At 38.6% G+C, this 18,345-nt stretch overlaps 1 protein-coding gene across 2 annotated transcripts in view; it reads right to left on the bottom strand.

Moving 5' to 3' along the window:
• The window catches only part of prdm6 (PR domain containing 6), a 124,992-nt gene extending 109,673 nt beyond the window's left edge, over nt 1-15,319 (bottom strand). For both annotated transcript variants that reach the window (XM_026186579.1, XM_026186580.1), the window contains exons 1-3: nt 14,951-15,319; nt 12,688-13,427; nt 683-831 (exon numbers count right to left, since the gene is read on the bottom strand). In XM_026186579.1, coding sequence (XP_026042364.1) covers nt 683-831; nt 12,688-13,414 — 876 coding nt within the window. In that variant the 5' untranslated portion in view covers nt 13,415-13,427; nt 14,951-15,319. The remainder of the gene's footprint in view (nt 1-682; nt 832-12,687; nt 13,428-14,950) is intronic.
• Nucleotides 15,320-18,345: the final 3,026 nt, after the last annotated feature.

Raw genomic sequence — 18,345 nt, 5'->3', positions numbered from 1 at the left:
TTTACTTACAAACTGTAGCTGTGATTTATTATATCATGGTCTTACAGCAGCCTACTTATCAGACATGTATCACCCAGTGGAAGTACTAGTTTCACAGTATTTGTATAGTTTTATTTATTTATCTATTGTGTGTTTTTTTTGCAGTGACTGTGTGTTGTTTTTTTTTTTACTAAGCTATACTTTCCACCACTGACACCTCAATTCATCAACCAAAATGACCCACACCTGTTTGAGCCCAGTTACTGTGATTGACATTGTGTGTGGCCAATAAAAAATAAGCATTCCTCGGGCTTGGACCAGTTGGATACCTGGAAGTAGAGATGAACGGACTTCACCCAGATACAAAGCAGAGGTAGTCATGATGAAGGTAGATGGCAATGGAAAGATAACCAGCAGGGGATTGATGGGCTTACTATGTAGATGTTATGATTATTAAGCTTTTAAAGCTTTTTGGTGGTGTCAAATTAGTAGATAAAGATATTAAATGTTGCTACCAAGTGGGTGCACAATGAGGTACATTTATATGATTACTATTAAATATAATTTTGCAGGCACTACATTGAATTTAAGTATTTTTCAATAAATAATGAACCACTCAAATATCAGAGAAGAAAGGGGGATTTTACTTGCTCTGAACCAAACTGTTTTTAGTTAGAGGCTGCATATAGGAAGTGGGGGTCACCTCTCTGGGCAGGTCTCTCAGCCAATCAGGGATGTCTGGTAGGGTGACAGGTGCTGCCGTGCTGCTGGTGCCGACGAGCCGGCGCAGAGAGTGAAGAGGGCCGTGCATCGGACACTCACCGTTCCTGTTGTCTGCACACATGTCACAACCTGGCAAGGAAAGAGAGACTTTTTAACACCAGCAGATGGAAAACTGAAAACAAAACAACATAACATACCATAACTGAAAACATTTGTTTTAAATATGATGAAACTCATTTTTAAAAGGGCAAAAAGTGTTGTTTGGGTCCTGGCTGCAGGCTTTCAAGTGTTTACACATGTGTACTCTGTCTTCATTTGGAGATCAACACACTTATGAACTGTTGTAACCTTATGACAGCTTGTGTTCCCAGACTTTTAATTAATACAAGAGCATGAAAAATGTGTTGCTTTTGGCACAAAATGTCAAAATCATTTCTCACTGAAGTTAAACTCACTTGTGCTCACTCACTCCTTTAAATTAATATTTTAATGTTTTGCAGTTTTCTAGTGTTTATTATTTATTGTTGAAAAGAGATAATTTATTTTGAAAATCTAGGAAGTTCCCTGGAATTTCCTTTCAAAATTTATTGAAGTTTTTGTTTTGATAGCATAACAAAATTTCAAAATCCGATTTCTATGTGAACCTTCTGATTTAATAACTGTATGAATGCATTTTATCCGTTTGGATTGTTTATGCAGAATTCCATTAAAAACCTGCAAATTCCATTTTGAAAACACCAATTGAAAAGTTTTAACTGGAAATGTGACTGAATGCTGGCACAGTTATACAGATTTTGTACTGATATATACTTTTTATTATTTACCAGCTATTTAAAAAATCCCCTTAGCACACACATTAAGTCCCAAACCTCCAAATTGCAGTTCATTATGATGTAAGTGGATGAAAGACTGACATATCTTTTTGTATTTTTACTTGTAACTACACGACTGGAAGAAAATCCACAAAGCAGTCATTGCAAATCTAATCTGGAATCTTTATGTAACAGTAAATAAACAGTTTCAGAATCAAAATTGAAGTACGAATGATTAAATCTTTCTAAGCAGTGGTTAATCCTTCAGACTGAATGAAAAACTGAAACTGAAGAAAAAGCAAAAGAGGAATAAAAAGCAGGAGCCCTGATGAAGTCCAAATGAGGGGGAAAAAGTCCTCTCCTCTGTGTTTTTCCAGGTTAAATGTGGCAAAGAGCGTATTGCTGGGAGTTAGCGAGTGTCAACATTTACTCAGAGATGCAGTCTGACAGTAATGGATGTTAATTGACTGTAGCAACATAATGAGAGATTATTATCTGCGCAGAAAACTCCCACAGAACAGAGCAGCTGAGAGGAACAGGATGTTAATGTTGTTTTTCTTCTGTCTTTCCCAAAATTAAATATCCGTCATTTGATCGACTGACGGCTGCTTTTACACCATGATGGATTGAAGTTAATTAAACCATATTATGGTCATTTATAAAGCAAAAAATGTAACTCTGGGTCACGGTCGAGTAAATGGGAAAAATTCTCCAGGATCCTTGACTTATTAAACCGAGATAAAATAAAAACGTCACTTTTATTTCAGCTCAGGGGTAAAAGTAAAGTCTGCGACAACGAAAAACACCACAGAGCAGCCACTTAAGATATTTCCTCTCATGACTGCTTCATTCATGTGGGTAAACAAACAAACCAAAGAAAACAAAAGAAATAACTAAGTAAATACATATGTGTGTGTAGGAGTCCCGACACATGAGCCAACAAAAGCTCAAAGCGGAGCCTTGACAAACAGAATAACTGAAGCAGGGAGAAGAAAGATTAAATCTAGATCGCATGGAAAAATGAGAGGATTTTAATAAGGTGCAGCAGCTAATGTTTGGACATAGAGTATGTCTTCATCAGCATGTGAGGAGGCAGGGGGCATGTGGATGTTTAAACTTTTACCCAAAGAAATATTGAACGCTAAGAAGACATATGGAATAACAGAAGAAAAGAAAAGCATCTTGATTTTTTTAGGGTACAAAGAGATCCCAGAGGCCCAGGATTGGAGGGCTCTGGTCTTCACCTGGAACAAAAAGAAGAAAACCACAAACACAAACATGATCTTGAAGACCCAAAGACAAAAAAGCACCAAAAGGAAACACAAATGTGAGCACTGTTACTTAATTTAGGAGAATAGAAAATACATACAGAGTGAGAGTCAAATTCTATATATAAGAGTTGGACATAGCCGCTGTGATGTCACTCTCAGGTTTAATTTATTTTAAATTTCAGCTCCCTTCATAGTGTTAGTAGAAGAGAGGACGGAGAGTTGAGTTGACAGTTGTGCAAGCTGTTGCCTGAGAGTGCATGGGAGACACACAAACCCATCCATCCATTTCATCTTCTACTACTTATCAAGCCACAGGGCAACAGTCTAAGCAGAGATATTATTTTTCGGTCCAAGTGACCAAAATATTTTTGCACCCAGATGTAAATATGTTGATTTCTGCTGTAAAACTTAAAAGATTTATTATGTGAGTCTGTGGAGATCAACTGGCTTTTAGAGCGAGCCTCCAGTGGCCAATCTAGGAACTTCCGCTTCTGCCACTTCCTCACTGGCTTCATTTTTCAGACCCAGAGTTTGTTCCTTACTTTAAACACGCAAAAAGTCCCGGAGACATAAATCTACTGGGGTGCACTGGCCCAAACCTGGGTGCTGAAACCGAACCAGGACTGTAAGTTGCACATCTGGCCACCATTGTCAGTGCTACATCCATCTGACTGCTAGAAACACAAAGAGTTTGAGGCAATCTCCTGATTCAAACTTGTGATCCTATAAATCTGATGATAAATATCACTGGTTCTCAAGTTTGTGGTGTTCCAGTTTTAGCACATGAGAGGATCCTTCAGAGGGTTGTTGTATTTAAGTTGAAGTTACCCAGGTTTATATTTCATATGTGCGTGTGTGTGTGTGTGTGTGTGTGTGTGTGTGTGTGTGTGTGTGTGTGTGTGTGTGTGTGTGTGTGTGTGTGTGTGTGTGTGTGTGTGTGTGTGTGTGTGTGTGTGTGTGTGGTTTCTGGAATAAAAACATAAGAGAAACCACAACAATAAACAACAATGCTTTGGCTGAATAGGCCTTTATGTCATCTTTGCAAGCTGTCAGTCCTGCACGGCTGTCGATATCTTTAAGAATAAAAAAAAAAAACTAATACATATAATAAAACTACTATAATGCCAAGAAATTAATATGCTTACGCTACATTGGATGTTTCTATCTGAAGCACACGAATGAACCACATTTTACCAACGAGTCTATCAAAACACATCAAATCACTGGACCTTCTGCTTCGACACTGAAATAACAAATGTAAAGCATATTTACATGTTAACTAAAACATACAATCCCAAACATCTCCATCAAACAGAGATCAAACAAACTATGAGCCAGGTTATCAGTTAACCCCTCAGAGGAGCTGATGGACTCCTGACATGTGTGCACACACGCTGAGAGAGAAGAGACTGTGGTTTATGAATCTATGAACTACAAACCTTCTTTAAAGAAACAATACAACAAGATAGCAGGGAATATAATTGTGGCTTATGTATACTTTTTTCCTATTACTTATCATTAACACATACTTTTACATGTAAGTAACTTTATAATCGATTCATAAACACACAAAAAAATCCCAATCCTATTGTAATGTATACTAGTCAAATCTAATTATACATAAAAAGTAATAAAACTAAGATTTAAATTAATTCATGCTAAATATTACAGGATATGCTGTGCGTCAATACACTAGAACCAATCCTTTTTGGACAGCCAAGACCATTGTGGAGATGCACAGTTCCACACTTAAAGAAAATTAAAGAAAGCATAACAGCGCTAACACTGAATACAGACTGTCAAGCAAGATGATGGAGGGGTGAGGATTTTGGATCGTTTGATGCTGCAGTCATTGAGTAATAAAGTACTCCAAAGTCAAATATGAGGCCATCTGTCTGAAAGCTAAAGAAAGTAGGAAATTAGGATTGCTGTGCTTCATCCTAAGCACAGCAGCAAGTCTACAGCAGACTGGCTGAATGAAAGGATGTGAAGGGACTGTCATAAACAAATGCCCACAATGAATGAAAGCAACACTGTAAAAAGTTGGGCCATTGCTCCACAATGATGTGAATACGGATAAAGTCACATGGGAAAATAGCACTACAAGTTATTGCCAGTAAATGTGGTTCTACAAGCTATGTATGTTTGTTTTCACGATTGCATGTCTTTTTCACATGACTGTATGCAACACACACAAAGATGCATGCTCATATTAAATGTGACAAAGATGTAATGCGGTCAGAATATGTGTGAATATCCTTGTAAGCCAAAAGCTCAGACTTCAGACTGCTCTAAAGGCTCAATTCTGTATGATGACATGAAGATATCCCCAATATGTCATCTGAGACACTAAAGCTCCTTGACCGTAAGACCTTGTTTTTATGAACGTGACCCAATCAGTAGAAAGTTAGCTGAAAGGGGGAGGAGCTAAAATTGTTTGCCTTGACAGATGATTGGTGATAATATCACCAGATGCGCCAAGGTCCAGAATGAGATAAAGATTGTTTATTTTAAATAGAGTCCAAGAACACAGGTCCCCCTTTAATTTGACTCTGTTGTTATCACTACTGAGACTACGTCTGATACTGCTGCTAATTCACTGCATACAGGAGCAGACTTAAATCTGTAAAAGTGTCATTGGTGAACATATCTTCTGTTTCTTCTCTATCCTTCACTCCTCTCTTCCTCTCTTCCAGACTGATGAACTGGCTGTGAACTTGTTATGGCATGCTCTCCTTGCTACCCATCATTCAACCTCAGTATTCTGTTGCATCCATCGCCAGTGTTTAGACAGCTCCGCTCTGCCTCTGATCCCCGAGCTCCTTCCAGTGAAAATGGCTACAGGCACTTCTTATTCTGCTGCTTTATGAAGTGTTTTGTTGTCATAAAAAAAGATTTTTTAATAAGTGTGTTTGACTTTGATATCTCTTATCTCTTTATTATCTCTTTAAACTCCACGCCGAGTTATTAATCTGCTCCATTTACGTCTTAGTAACAAGCATTTTCATGTTTTGAAACTTTAAGGTGCCTCTTTCAGTCTCCACAGTTTTTCTTATGTCACTCTGATCTTCAGCAATAACTGTAAGAGTAATATACATTTTGTGTTATTTCCTGACTTTCTGCCATTACAAGCATCAAAGAGCAAGAAATTTGAGTTTCGGTGACTTCTCTTTGGCAAAATCATCACATTTGATAACAGCTGTGGATGTTAATAGCACAGCTGTGAGTCCAGAGGAGATGGGACCACACAGTGAGGCTTATACTTACTTCTTCTACGACCAGAACTATACTGCTACACTTTTTAGCTCTCAGTTATCCTCTTTAGGTTAGAAGGAAGTGGTTATAGAAGCAGATATTTCTCTCAGGATTTTGCTTTGAGACTATGTGGACACAAAAAGACATTCTGCTGTTACACGTGTAAAACACTTTTTTGTTAGCTATATCAACTGTCATGTGGAGTTTGTGGTGAGTCTTCTGCCTCCTAGTGGTCATAAATTAGATGGTACAGCTTTAATCTATTACATCAAAGTGAACTACACACATATATCCTGCAGCATCTTTAATATAAAGCCAGAAATACCTTCTTAAAACAAAGGCATACATTGCATTGAGTGTCTAATAGTTTGTCTTAATTTTCTAGATCAGGGGTCGGCAACCTGCGGCTCTTTAGTCCTTATAGTGCGGCTCCGTGTGGTTTGGGAAAATAAATTAGAAGTATTTAGATGAAGTGTATTTTATTTATGTTAGTTCTTTTTTAACTTGTAGTTCTAAATTGGAAGATTATTGTGATATTGAAATATAAAAATACTATTATATTCTTTTATTTTTTCATCGCTCAAAATAAGCGTCACACTCGCGGAAGCCAGTGTACCCACCGAAACGCCGTGCATTTATCAAGACTTTCAACCCCAGGTAGGCCAATTATGGACCTTCAGATCCACATTATATCAGCAGCTGTTCTCCACCGTGAACTATGTTAAAAACAAACACCGCTCACGCCTCACAGATGACAGCTTACAGTCCTGCGTGAAGATGAAAGTGACTTCGTACAGCCCCGATTTGCAGACGCTGTGCGCAGAGGTTCAGGAGCAGAAGTCCCATTGTAAACATATCACGGCAGACCCGACGATGTTTGCATGAACACGCTTTTCAGCATCTCTTTATTGACCACTTTTCACACACGGTTGCTGTACGCATACAGCCGGCTGTAGCTTTGCAGCTCACAGCCCGACACACACCAACACAACAGCATAGATGGCACAGACGTTAAGGCGGCGAGGCGTGATTGCGGGTGCCGCTCAGGTGCGTCCGCCTCCCCTGCAGCGGCGCTGCAGACCACGCCCCGCCACACACATTAACCAGGTAAAATACATATTTAGGCAGAATTTTGCAAATATCTATTTTTTATCTTTTAGCAGCATAGTGCTTTTTTTTTTTTCAACTATTTTTTAAAAGTCAGGTCAAGGCTCCAAAAGGGTGGCAGCACAACAGTTTTTGTTTGCTACATGGATCATTTTAGTTCAGCTGGGTGTCTTTCCTTTTGTTATATTTCTTTAAGAGTTCAAAATGTGTTAATTACATAAATAAAATGTAATTTTCTCTGTAGCACTTCATGGATTTCATAAGCAACACATCTTAGTTGTTCACACAAAGTGGCTGTAGAGGCAGAGTCCACTTAAAAACTAAGAGTTGTTGTTGTATTAGGGACAAATTCAGACTCCAAAGTCAGCATTTGCCCAAAGAGTGAGGTTTATAAGTGAATAAATATATATTTCTGTAACATATTCAGTATTCTTGAGTTTGTTCTTCCACCTCGTAGTGGTCAGAAATCCTTGTGGACATCTTAAAAACACATTTAGGTAGAAAACCCTTCTCCTGTTTTTGGTTCTCCTTTTAAAATAAAAATAAAAATGCTTGTACAATCATAAAATATATACATAAAAACTATTAACATTCTGTGATTCTTTTCTTTTTCTTTTCTCAAAACCATTTGAAAGACAGAGGTGTCGTCCTGTGTCCAGTCTGGGAGGTCTACACTTTATGTATATACATGTTAAACATAACAGGCTTGACTGCTGTACTGTAACTATGAATTTCATAAATGCAATTATTTATTTTTCTTCACTTGAATTACATCGATGGCAGAATATCAAGGTCTTTAAATGATTTTCTAAGACAGGTCTGGTTTAAATCTTTCAACCCTCTTTATTTCCACGATTGATCATAATCAGGAAAATCAGCTCTGTGAGGTCTTTCTGAGCAACATCAGCTCTTACACAGAGAATAATTGTATCTGGAGCTCTGTAATATGATGGCTTTTTGTTTTTTGTAGGAGAAACACATATCAAACACAGGAAATACTGTCATGGTTTAATATTAAACATGTCAACAAACCATGACATGTTTAGATTTTAAATATTTAATGAAAACCACAATCTTTTACTAACATGCATGATTCTGAATCCTTCTCCCTGCATCAATGTAACCAGATGAGACATAATCCAGGCAGCAGTCACAGCATGCTGCCTTTAAAATGCGATCGCAGCATCAGTCAGAACTCTATGCATGTGATTTTTCAAGAATTGGATTTGCACAGAGCATACATGACGTACCGCTTGCTCCTCGTCTTTACAGAAGGTTTGGATTTCATTTCAAGCCTCTCATTAGCACTTAAAGACAGTAAACAACAACTTAACCTGCAAGCTTGTCGGTTAGAGAGAGGTTAAAGTGTGATTTGCATTTAATATCTGTCACACAGTATAATGTCTGTGCTAAAGTTGTTTTGAGTGACTCCACACAAACTGACAGAGGCTGAAAACCAACATACAAGCAGTCAGAGGTCTGTGTGTGTGTTCAGCAGTTATTAAATTACTGTAAAACTGTCAGCTGGTATTAACTCCAGATGTAACTCGGAAGAACTGATCTGTGTTTCCTATCAAAGCAGAATGCATCCCAGCTGGCTGATAACTTCAAGCCATTTTTGATGTTGGGCAATCGACATAAAGCTTTAAAATTTATGTATGTATTTATTGAACATAAAATTCCAGCCTCTTTATGTTTTCTTTCGGTTTGTTTTTCCACTTCTGCTCAGTCACATCAAACTGATGTGAACACAGATGACTTAAACATCTAAAGGACTGGGGGAAATATGGCTGGAATTTAATTTATTAAAAATTATTAATATTTTATTAAATTAATAACTAAAAATGTATATATTTAGGCAATAAACCAAAGGAACTAATTGTATGCTAATCCGCCAGCATGTTAGGTAAGTCTGCTTGATTTATCTGTATTTTTTGCTTGTAATAGCAGCAACTAATGGAAGAATTTGTCATTTATTGATCATTTTTTAATCTAGAAGTAGCCAAGAATCTGTGAATACTAACATTATGATTTTTAAATACAAATGAGTCACAATCCAAATGTTTGAGAACATTTTGACTCATGTAACAAACTCACAAATTTTGGAGCATTTAAAGAACTCGGTTTTCTCACCACCAGTAGTTTTACTCAGTCTGTTGAAAAAAACAAAAAAAAATCTCTTTGGAAAATATTTTTATAAAGTCTTAAAAACTACCTCGAATGATGTCACAAAGGCATCCTCATGTTTATCCTGGGTTAGAAGCTTCTAACAGAAAGCTCATGTAACAAAAGCAGACTGTGATGGGCTAATGAGAGGTTATTCCATGGCATAATGGCAAATGTGGGATCCAATGTTGCTGGACTTTGAGGTACACCAAAGATTGATCTGTGAAAGCTTTAAACTGTTTTAATAATTATTTAATTTAATAATCATTCAATGTTTGGAGAAAAAAACATCTTTTAACTAATCAATCAATTAGAAAATAGTGAAAAAACAACAAAAAAACAAGTGACCCTCTCTTCTTACATGTAAGAGGTAAACATTTGCAGTTTTCCTCTCTCAAAAAACAAAATAGTGACATAATAATTTATGTCACTCAACAAATCATTGCAGTCAATCATTTTAATAATAACTTCATTTATTTTAAACTGTATCAACATATGGCGAGCTAGACCTTCAGTCAGACCTGCATTCTGTTGGTGGATGCTTTCTACATTTATTCTTCTATTAGTGCGAGAGAGAAAAAAACATTCTACGTTTTTGAAAATATTTATCTAAAGACGTAAGAGCCCTAAAAAACCAAGCGTGAAAATCAGTGCCATAAATATTCAGATAGAACCTGTTAGCATAGCAAAGAAGGATAAACGACTTGCAGTTATTGAACTTAAATAAAAATAAAAATAATAAAAAAATACCCCCCCCCCCCCGCCCCACCCACATTAAATAAGTAAAAACGTAAATGGATAATAATTAACCATCATCATCATTATCATCATTATTATTATTATTATTATTACTGTGATTAATAATCGAGCTGTGACAGTGACACATGAAGGAGTGCGTATGTGACTGCTTTATCTACACCCCCACTCCACCCACTCAAGCACACACGCGCGCGCGCACACACCCAGGAGACCTCAATACGACCGTGTTGGGATGATAAATAGCGGGCCGGTAGGTCGGTGGATCGATCCCCCCTCCTCCTCTCTCACTCTCTCCCTCTCTCTCCCCTCCACAAACACAAAACTATATACGGCAATTAATTCCTGCTTGTCCCTCCATCCCTCATCGGCCCTGCCGGCGCGTATCGACTCAGATTACTGCTGATGGTCCGTTTTATCACCGCGGAATATACGCGCTCACACACACACACAATCTGCGTGCTGTTTAGGATCGCTGCCATAACGCCTGAAAGCAGAAGCGGCGGAGATGAATCCCGAGGTTACGGCACAGACGCCAAAGCGCCAGATTACAGGATTATTACAGCAGAACGAGACAGAGCGGTGACGCTGCAGCAGCAGAGAGCACGAAGTTTAACGTTTAAAGCAAAAGAAATAAAATGAAGTCCTCGTTATTCTCCTGCAAATTCTGAACACTTAAAAAAAAACCCAATGAGATCCGACTGAAATTAAGATGGATCACGTTGCAGCCACTTTAAAATCACCTTTTTTTGTGTGGGAATGTTCTGGAAGTCGGAGATTAGAGTAATCAAAAACGGACCTTTTTTAAAGCAGTGAGCGAAAAATTCCTCCATAATGTTAGAAATGTTGTGAGGACATTAAAATAAAACTGCGCGACAGCAAAATAATAAGAATCGGGCTAATAAATGATTAAATTACAATAATAAATAAATTCTGACTGTAATGTTAAACTAATGGCAAACAATGCGATTTCAAAAACTTAAATTACGCTTGAACAAATCTGTTCAGTTCAGGATTTAACTCACTCGGTGAAAGTTTGATTATATTCAGAGGGTAATGCACATCACAACAGAAAACTGAATCACTGATATATATGAAATTAGAAGCATTTTTCTGGGTATTTAAGTGATTTCCTGGGGTAGATGTCAAACTTTCCGAAACTTTAAATCAATCTCCACGTGCACAGCGGCTGTTTTCAGCGCTGAGCCTCCACCGTGAAGTATGCGTGTGTGTGTGTGTTTCTTTTAACGGGACGTCCCGACAGCACTGAAGAAACGCACCTCTAGGCCAGACTGGCGAGATTTTAACCGGCGTGTTCGTGCGTCTTTTACGCATGACAGCGCCTCGTCGATATCTGTGTAAACGTGTGCGAGGATTCACAGCCGATATCGAAGCTGGAGTTTAGTCGGCTTTAGAGTGAAAAATATCCGTTTTTAAGATGAAGATTGTCTTTTTTCGAAGAACACAAAAAAAGTAAAAGTGAAAAAACATTAAAACTAAATAAAACTAAGAAAAAAAATCTCTAAATGTTTCTATTTTTTAATATAAAATTTTATTACTTTTCGGGAAATAATCCGCAGCTTTGACCGGAGTGAAATGACAGCGCACTCTAATAAACACCCTTAAATGGTGCGTGAAGGCCGACAGGTGCAGAGAAAAGAGGCGTTTGTTTTTTAACATAAGATCCAAATGGACTCTGGTTAATATTAACTGTGAGCTGCAGGACTGCTGCTGTCTGAGAGCGTGATCCCAGGCCAGGCTGCTGACCTTTGACCTCTGACCCTCCAAGCCAACCACTATCCTCTCCTTCCAGCTCCTACTGTCCAGCACCGCAGCTGTCAAACCAACTGTAACGTCTCACACAAGTGCTGCATGACACGCTTTAAAACTGCAGTGAATGAAATTAAGTCTTACATTAGTTAAATCATGTTAGATTTGCTCGTAAACTTAAGTTACAAGTTTACTGCACTTTAATGACCAAATAAATCTGAAATTATGTGCAGTTTAAGGAGTGAATCACATGTCGAGTGATGGAGGAGATTTAAATACATCCTTTTATTGGGAATTGTCTGTATAAATTATTGTAATTTGTTTAGGTGGAAACCGATGCTGGCAGCATGCCACATATGTGTGTATTTTGAAAGAAATGCCGCAAAACAAAAGAGAAAATTATTGTGGTCCAAAAGAGCAGACGTTATGTGTTAATTTATCTTTAAAATTATAAAATATATATTTTAAAAGATTAGTTATAACTTTTCAAAAACTAATAAAAAAATTTTTTTGCAGTAATAATACATAAATATTCATGGGAAATTATAGAAATAAGCAATTTTTTAAAATAAAAAATTATAATTAGCAACACTCAGTGGTTAAACATTTTATTAAAAATTTGTTATTTTAGTTGTAATAATAGGATTAAAAAACACCTGAAACGCTGAGCAGATGATTTTAAGCCCGACAGAAACACTACAGTGTGATTATAAGTACTTGATAGTTAAACACTGAGTACACCAAAAGGTCAAAGGTCATGGTCGAGCGCCATAGAAGGATTGTTAGAACTGAAGATTACAGGACTGCTTCTCTAAATAAAGCGTGTGTGTCAGTGTGTGTGTACGTACGGTTGTTGAGCTCTCCCGTGTGGTTGCTCAGCGGGATGATCTCCATCCTCTGCTGTCCGTACAGATAGTAGTCCAGCTCCTCTGCCGTCAGCTTGAACCTCGTCACGGTCCCTTTGCCGCCCTCCTCGCTGCCTCCGCTGCTGCTGCTCTTCACGCTGGACGACACCACTCCAACCCCCACCCCTCCGCAGCTCTGCTCTTTGGCCTGATGGAGGAGCCCAGCTGCTGGGTTGAGCCCCTGCGGGTTCTCTGGAGGGACCACCACCACTAGATCTCCTCCTCCGCCTCCTCCTGGTCCTCCTCCTCCTCCTCCAGGACCTCCAGGTCCAGCACACACTGGGGCCAATGCCTGCCCAAAAAGTGCGATCTGCTGGGGCACAGGCAGCTGGGAGAGCCCTGCGCTGGTGGAAATGGAGATGGAGGTGGACGGAGTGAGGGCTGCCGCTGCCGCTGCTGCTGCGGCTGCTGCTGCTGCTGAAGAAGAAGCTGCTGAAGAGGAGGAGGAAGAAGAAGAGGAAGAAGTGCAGTGCGTGGAAGCTAGGAGGTGGCTATGCAGGCGGGACGGGCGCATGGTGTCAATAGGGATGGAGAGACGGTCAGGTGGGGGTGGCGGAGGAGCCAGAGGAGCTTTTAGCTGAGCCTGAGGGAACAGCTGCTGCCAGTGCTGCAGGTAGGACGGGTCCACCTTAAGGAAGGCCGAACCGCTCGGGTCGCCCGGCTTCAGCATGGCTGTCCACTGACTGCTGGGAGGAAACATCAGAGAGAGCGGCATCAATCATCAGGATCAAAAAACATATAGAAACATTCAAGAGGTCAAAACATGAAGCGCTGAACATGCAGGGGTTCCAGTTTGTTCACTTCAAACACGAGAAATACAACAAGTGTCAGATTCACTACAGACAAATTTTTTTAATTGTGTGTTTAATTAATTTTTAAACATATTTGACAACTTTAGTGAGACATTTATGACTTTTTAAAAGATAAAATCAGTGCTTTAAGTTACTGCGTTTTTACATAAATCAGTTTTCAGGGACTTAAGAGAGAGCTCCACTCCAGAACTCAACTGATGACCGATGTGTTTACTTGATTTTTTTTCTGCAGAATTCAGTCTCATTGCTCATTTCAAAATCTACAACAGATCACATCTGATTCACACTTCTTTTTTTTTTTTTTACCAGAAAGCGTTTTGTTTCAAACAATTTATTTTCTGAGGATTCATCCAAAATTACATTTGTGTTAAATTTGTGAGCACATTGAACATCAGCCTGCTGATCGATAATGGTTTTTTTTTCTTTACTTTTTTTCCTTTTTCTTGCGTTTTGTAAAAATTGTAAATGTAAAATGGTGCAAATTGCATTGAAATGTTTTAGGTATAAAGTTTAAAATGACAATTTATCAACATTACATGTAGTCTGAGTTTTTTTTATCTATAAATTTACAAAGCAGGTGTTTCACTTTTCTACAACTTTGATTGCAAACCAAATCTCAAATAAATATGTTTCACAGTCTGGCTTCTGCTCTCCTTTCAGTCACCCTAATGTGTTTTTAGGCTTCAAACAAGCTAAAAAGGATAAAATCCGATACAAAATTCCAAATTTAAATTTATATCCGTGTTTATAATTAAAAAAGAGTGAGAGGGTCATGCTTCAGATGTTTTTGGTGATCATGCTGAGTTTGTTCAGTCTTAAATACTCCACTGGTTCAACCTGAATTCTTTCACAGAGGAATTTCAAAGGTGGATGTCCACACTGGTGTGTTTTTTGTTTTAAAAAAAAGAAAAGAAAATCTGCAGATCTAAATTCCAATGATAAGAATTAGGTACGATTCTACACATCTTAAGAAGACATTATTAGAAAGTAGAAAGAGTTTTTATAGTGGTGAATATTGGCGAATATTAAAAAGAGGAAACAATTACATCCACTGAAATAAGCAGACGTAAACGATGTACAAATAAAAGAATCTTCTGTATGATTTAAAATAAAATGATCTTATAACTGAATTGTTTGCCTCTATTTGCAGTTTTTTTTTCTTCTACGTTCTTTTTAAAACTCGTGACGAATTAAGTCTCACCAACCAAATAAAAGCATTCAGTGTGGAACATAAACTTCGAACACCAATAAAACACCAAATATAAACTGACTTCTGCCTCCTTCCTCTGCTCCGCTGTCCCTGTCTCGGATGGTTTGTTTTAGCGCGGATTTTACGCACACCGAGCGCAAAAAAACGCGTTAGAAAAGCCAACAAAAGCCGTTAACGCACTCACGTTCACACTTCCGAGTAGTTTACAGTGTAAACCAGTTCGTGATGAATAGTTTCATCTGAATAAGTGAGCAGATGATCCGGATAAGTCCCTGGAAGCTCGGCGATCTCGCGTGCTGATCAAGTCCAAGCAGAGGCAGCGCTCGGCGGGCAGAGACGCGGAGAGGCTCCGATAGGTTTTGCTTGGAGTTCCCTTTGATGTTTTCCCTTTCTTTTTATAACGTGAAAGTTGGCAAAGCAGCAAAGCCTTACAGTTATCAGAGTGTGTGCGGCTCCTGGGCGCCGATTTCCGGGCAGCGGTGGAAGGTTTGTCCCTCCTCCGGGCTGCGGTGAACCATCGAGAGGAGCCGGGACAGTCCGCTGCGTCCAGCGCGTCTCCGGAGCCAGAACTACCGGAGAGTGTTCTACACGAGTCTCTCTCTCCCACCCCCTCTCTCTCCACTTCCATTCACTTATCCTCTCTCCTCCTCTCTCTCCGCTTTTCTCCATAGTCTCTCTCTCTCTTTCTCCCTCAAATTCACACGTATCCTTTCTCTCTCACTTCTCTTTTCTCCATCCTCCTTTTTCTCCAAACACTCAGTTTTTACTATCTCCCTCCTTTCCCCCCTTTTATTTCTTTCATGTCTTCTTTACAGTGCTTTGCTTCAGACTGGACTCTTTTTACTTCATTCAAATGATCTTTATTGACACTATGAACAAATGCCAATATGGTGAAAGCAGCACTGGCTACATGCAAACCTCTCTCATGTGTCTATCAAAGGTTGCTGGTGATTTGTAGTAAATCAGTTGAGCACACCTTTGTGTGCTAAAGATTTGAGTTTGTACAACTAAGCAGTTTTTCTTTAAATCAGTGCAGTTTGGTTCATCAACCAGAGGTAACTGAAAGTTTTTCAAATATCAGTTCAGTACATATACTTTGTTACCCCTGGAGGTCATAACACCCCGTAACCCTAATAAAGAAATGCTGTTTGTTCACTAATGTCACTCAAAGCTGACAGAGCAGAATCATTCCACTTCCTACTCATTGCCCAGCAGATTGTTCTTGATGTACAGAATCACAAAAGATTTATAGTTTTTTCCAAAAACAGTACAGATAATGACTAAGTCATGCTAAAGTAAACATCTTTGAGCAACATCTTTGCAAATAGGAAAAAATAACTTTCTGGTGACTGGATTTATTCTTTTTTTGCAAGTAGTGTCGGCGACCAACTAGTACCCCAGAGGTGAAAGGTGTTGCATGCTCAGCCTCTGGGGGACCGCAACATGATTACACAGGTCACTTGGTGGGAGGCAAACTGCCATTCTACAGCAACTACATCACTCTTTGTGGAAGAAGTTCAGACTTTCTGTTTCAACTCTATGGGGTTCTAGCTAGATTATGAACATCAGTAGTGAAAGCGAATTTCTGATTTTTTGTGTATGTAGACATCAGCAGACTTATGCTTTTAACAAATCTGCTACTAATGAGGTTTCACTGCAGCAATGGAGGCTATGTCTACAACCTGGATTCTCTATGTAGACAAGCAATCACATCCATAACCACAAGAGGTCTCTTCTCAGGAAAGATTTTTTTTTTTAAATTCGTATAGTTTTTGAGCTTCTTGTCAGTTATTTTTCATTCTCCTCATTCATCCACCGAAGAACTTTCAACAATCTAAAATCTTGTTTTTCTGATATTTATTTTTATTTCTGATCTTATAGGTGGTCATTCTGCCAGTTCAAATCGCTCAGCTTTCATCCACTGTGTGTCTGTGTAATGTATGTATGTGTGTATGTGTATGTATGTGCGTGTGTGTGCGCACGTGTGTACCAGTGAAGATAAGACAGATTACAGCCGAGCTCATTGTGTTTTGGGTCTGACTTGTTATCCATGACCCCAAGCTTTCCCACCCGTCTGCTTCACAAACACGCACACGCACATGCACGCACACACACACACACACACCTACACCTACACACGTAAAGCATACAGTATGTGTGTGTACATCAGTCATTGTAAGCTGCTGTGGATAAGAACAGCTAAGAATCAGCTAAATGCCTGAAAATGTAAATGTGTGTGTGTGTGTGTCAGTATGAGTGTGTGTTGTTATGACTGGCGTCGCCCTGACAGGACCCATTTGTCATCCTCGAGACCTCTGGTGGATTGATAACGAACAAAAACACAAACATAAGCGTCTGAAAATGAACTCTTGTCGGCTTAAAGCGACTTTTTCAGCATGGAGGAATGTGGAGCAGCAACAGCCCGTCTGATTGGCTGAAGCACAAGTTCAGGGTCGACAGTAGCCCGCAGAAAAGCGCAGGGTTGGTAGTTCAAATCTAGGGTCTTCTTACATGTAATTTTTCACCTCCAAGGAGGTAGGTCCTTATTGTTAGGAGATTGGTTTTTTTTAACGTGGACTCAAAAAGGCAATTTTAATCACAACATCAGTCAAAATGTCCTTGTATGGTTGGTTGTTCAATTTGATGAAAAAGGAATATTGTTTTAACAGTGAAGGAAGCCAGCAGCACTGCAGCCCAATCCAACTTCTTTACTTCCTTTTTCAGTGATTTGTGTGTCTTGTTCTAAGGAATTAGCTGTTAGTCACTGCTGAAGAGTCAAATCGCTGGCATGACACTTCCTTTTAGATCTAAGGCTTTTCTTTTTTTTGCATCCAAATGAACAATACCGATGAATTTTTAGTGCTGAGTTTTAATAAAACGAAGAAATCCATAAAGCTGGGAAAAAACAACCTGAGATTTATTGTTTACATTTCAGTGACTTTTTAGACTTCCTGCTCCTGGCAAAAACTATACAACTATACTAGTGAACAAAAAATATTTGGTGCATTTTACATTTTGAGTTTAACTGCTGGCCAAAAATGTCATGATTATAATAGTTAATATTAGTTTTACACTTACAGATTAATTTGTTCAATGTTAATAAACTACATTTTACAATGCTAGCACTTGTCTCAGATTTGTTTTTATTTTATACAACAATAACAATGCACAAATATATAAAATTAAAACTCCAAATTCCTATTGGAGAATTACAACACCTCATAGTTGCATAGACGAGAAATTCTTTTCATTCAGTTTTCATTCTTATCTATATAAAAGTAAATAACTGCAGCCACAAAACAACATCAGCTGAGTTCTTCAGTCTATGAGCTAAACTTCCTTTGCTACACTGAGCAGGAAATTGCGCCCTCTACCAAATATGTTTATTTTGGTCCTAGCTTACTTCGCCACTAAATAATTGTCTGGGACAAAAAGAGCCCAGTGTGAGGAAAACTAAGCCCCAAATGCACCTTTAAAGACGCCAGAGATGATCTGAAAGTTCACTTTACTATTTTTTTCTCATGTTTCTTATGTTCTGTTATGAATTATTGTAAGAATTTATAATTTATCATAACATTT

Source organism: Astatotilapia calliptera, chromosome 12 (genome assembly GCF_900246225.1).
Source record: "Astatotilapia calliptera chromosome 12, fAstCal1.2, whole genome shotgun sequence".
Classification (NCBI taxonomy): Eukaryota; Metazoa; Chordata; class Actinopteri; order Cichliformes; family Cichlidae; genus Astatotilapia; species Astatotilapia calliptera.
This window is presented reverse-complemented; position numbering and strand designations above follow the sequence as displayed.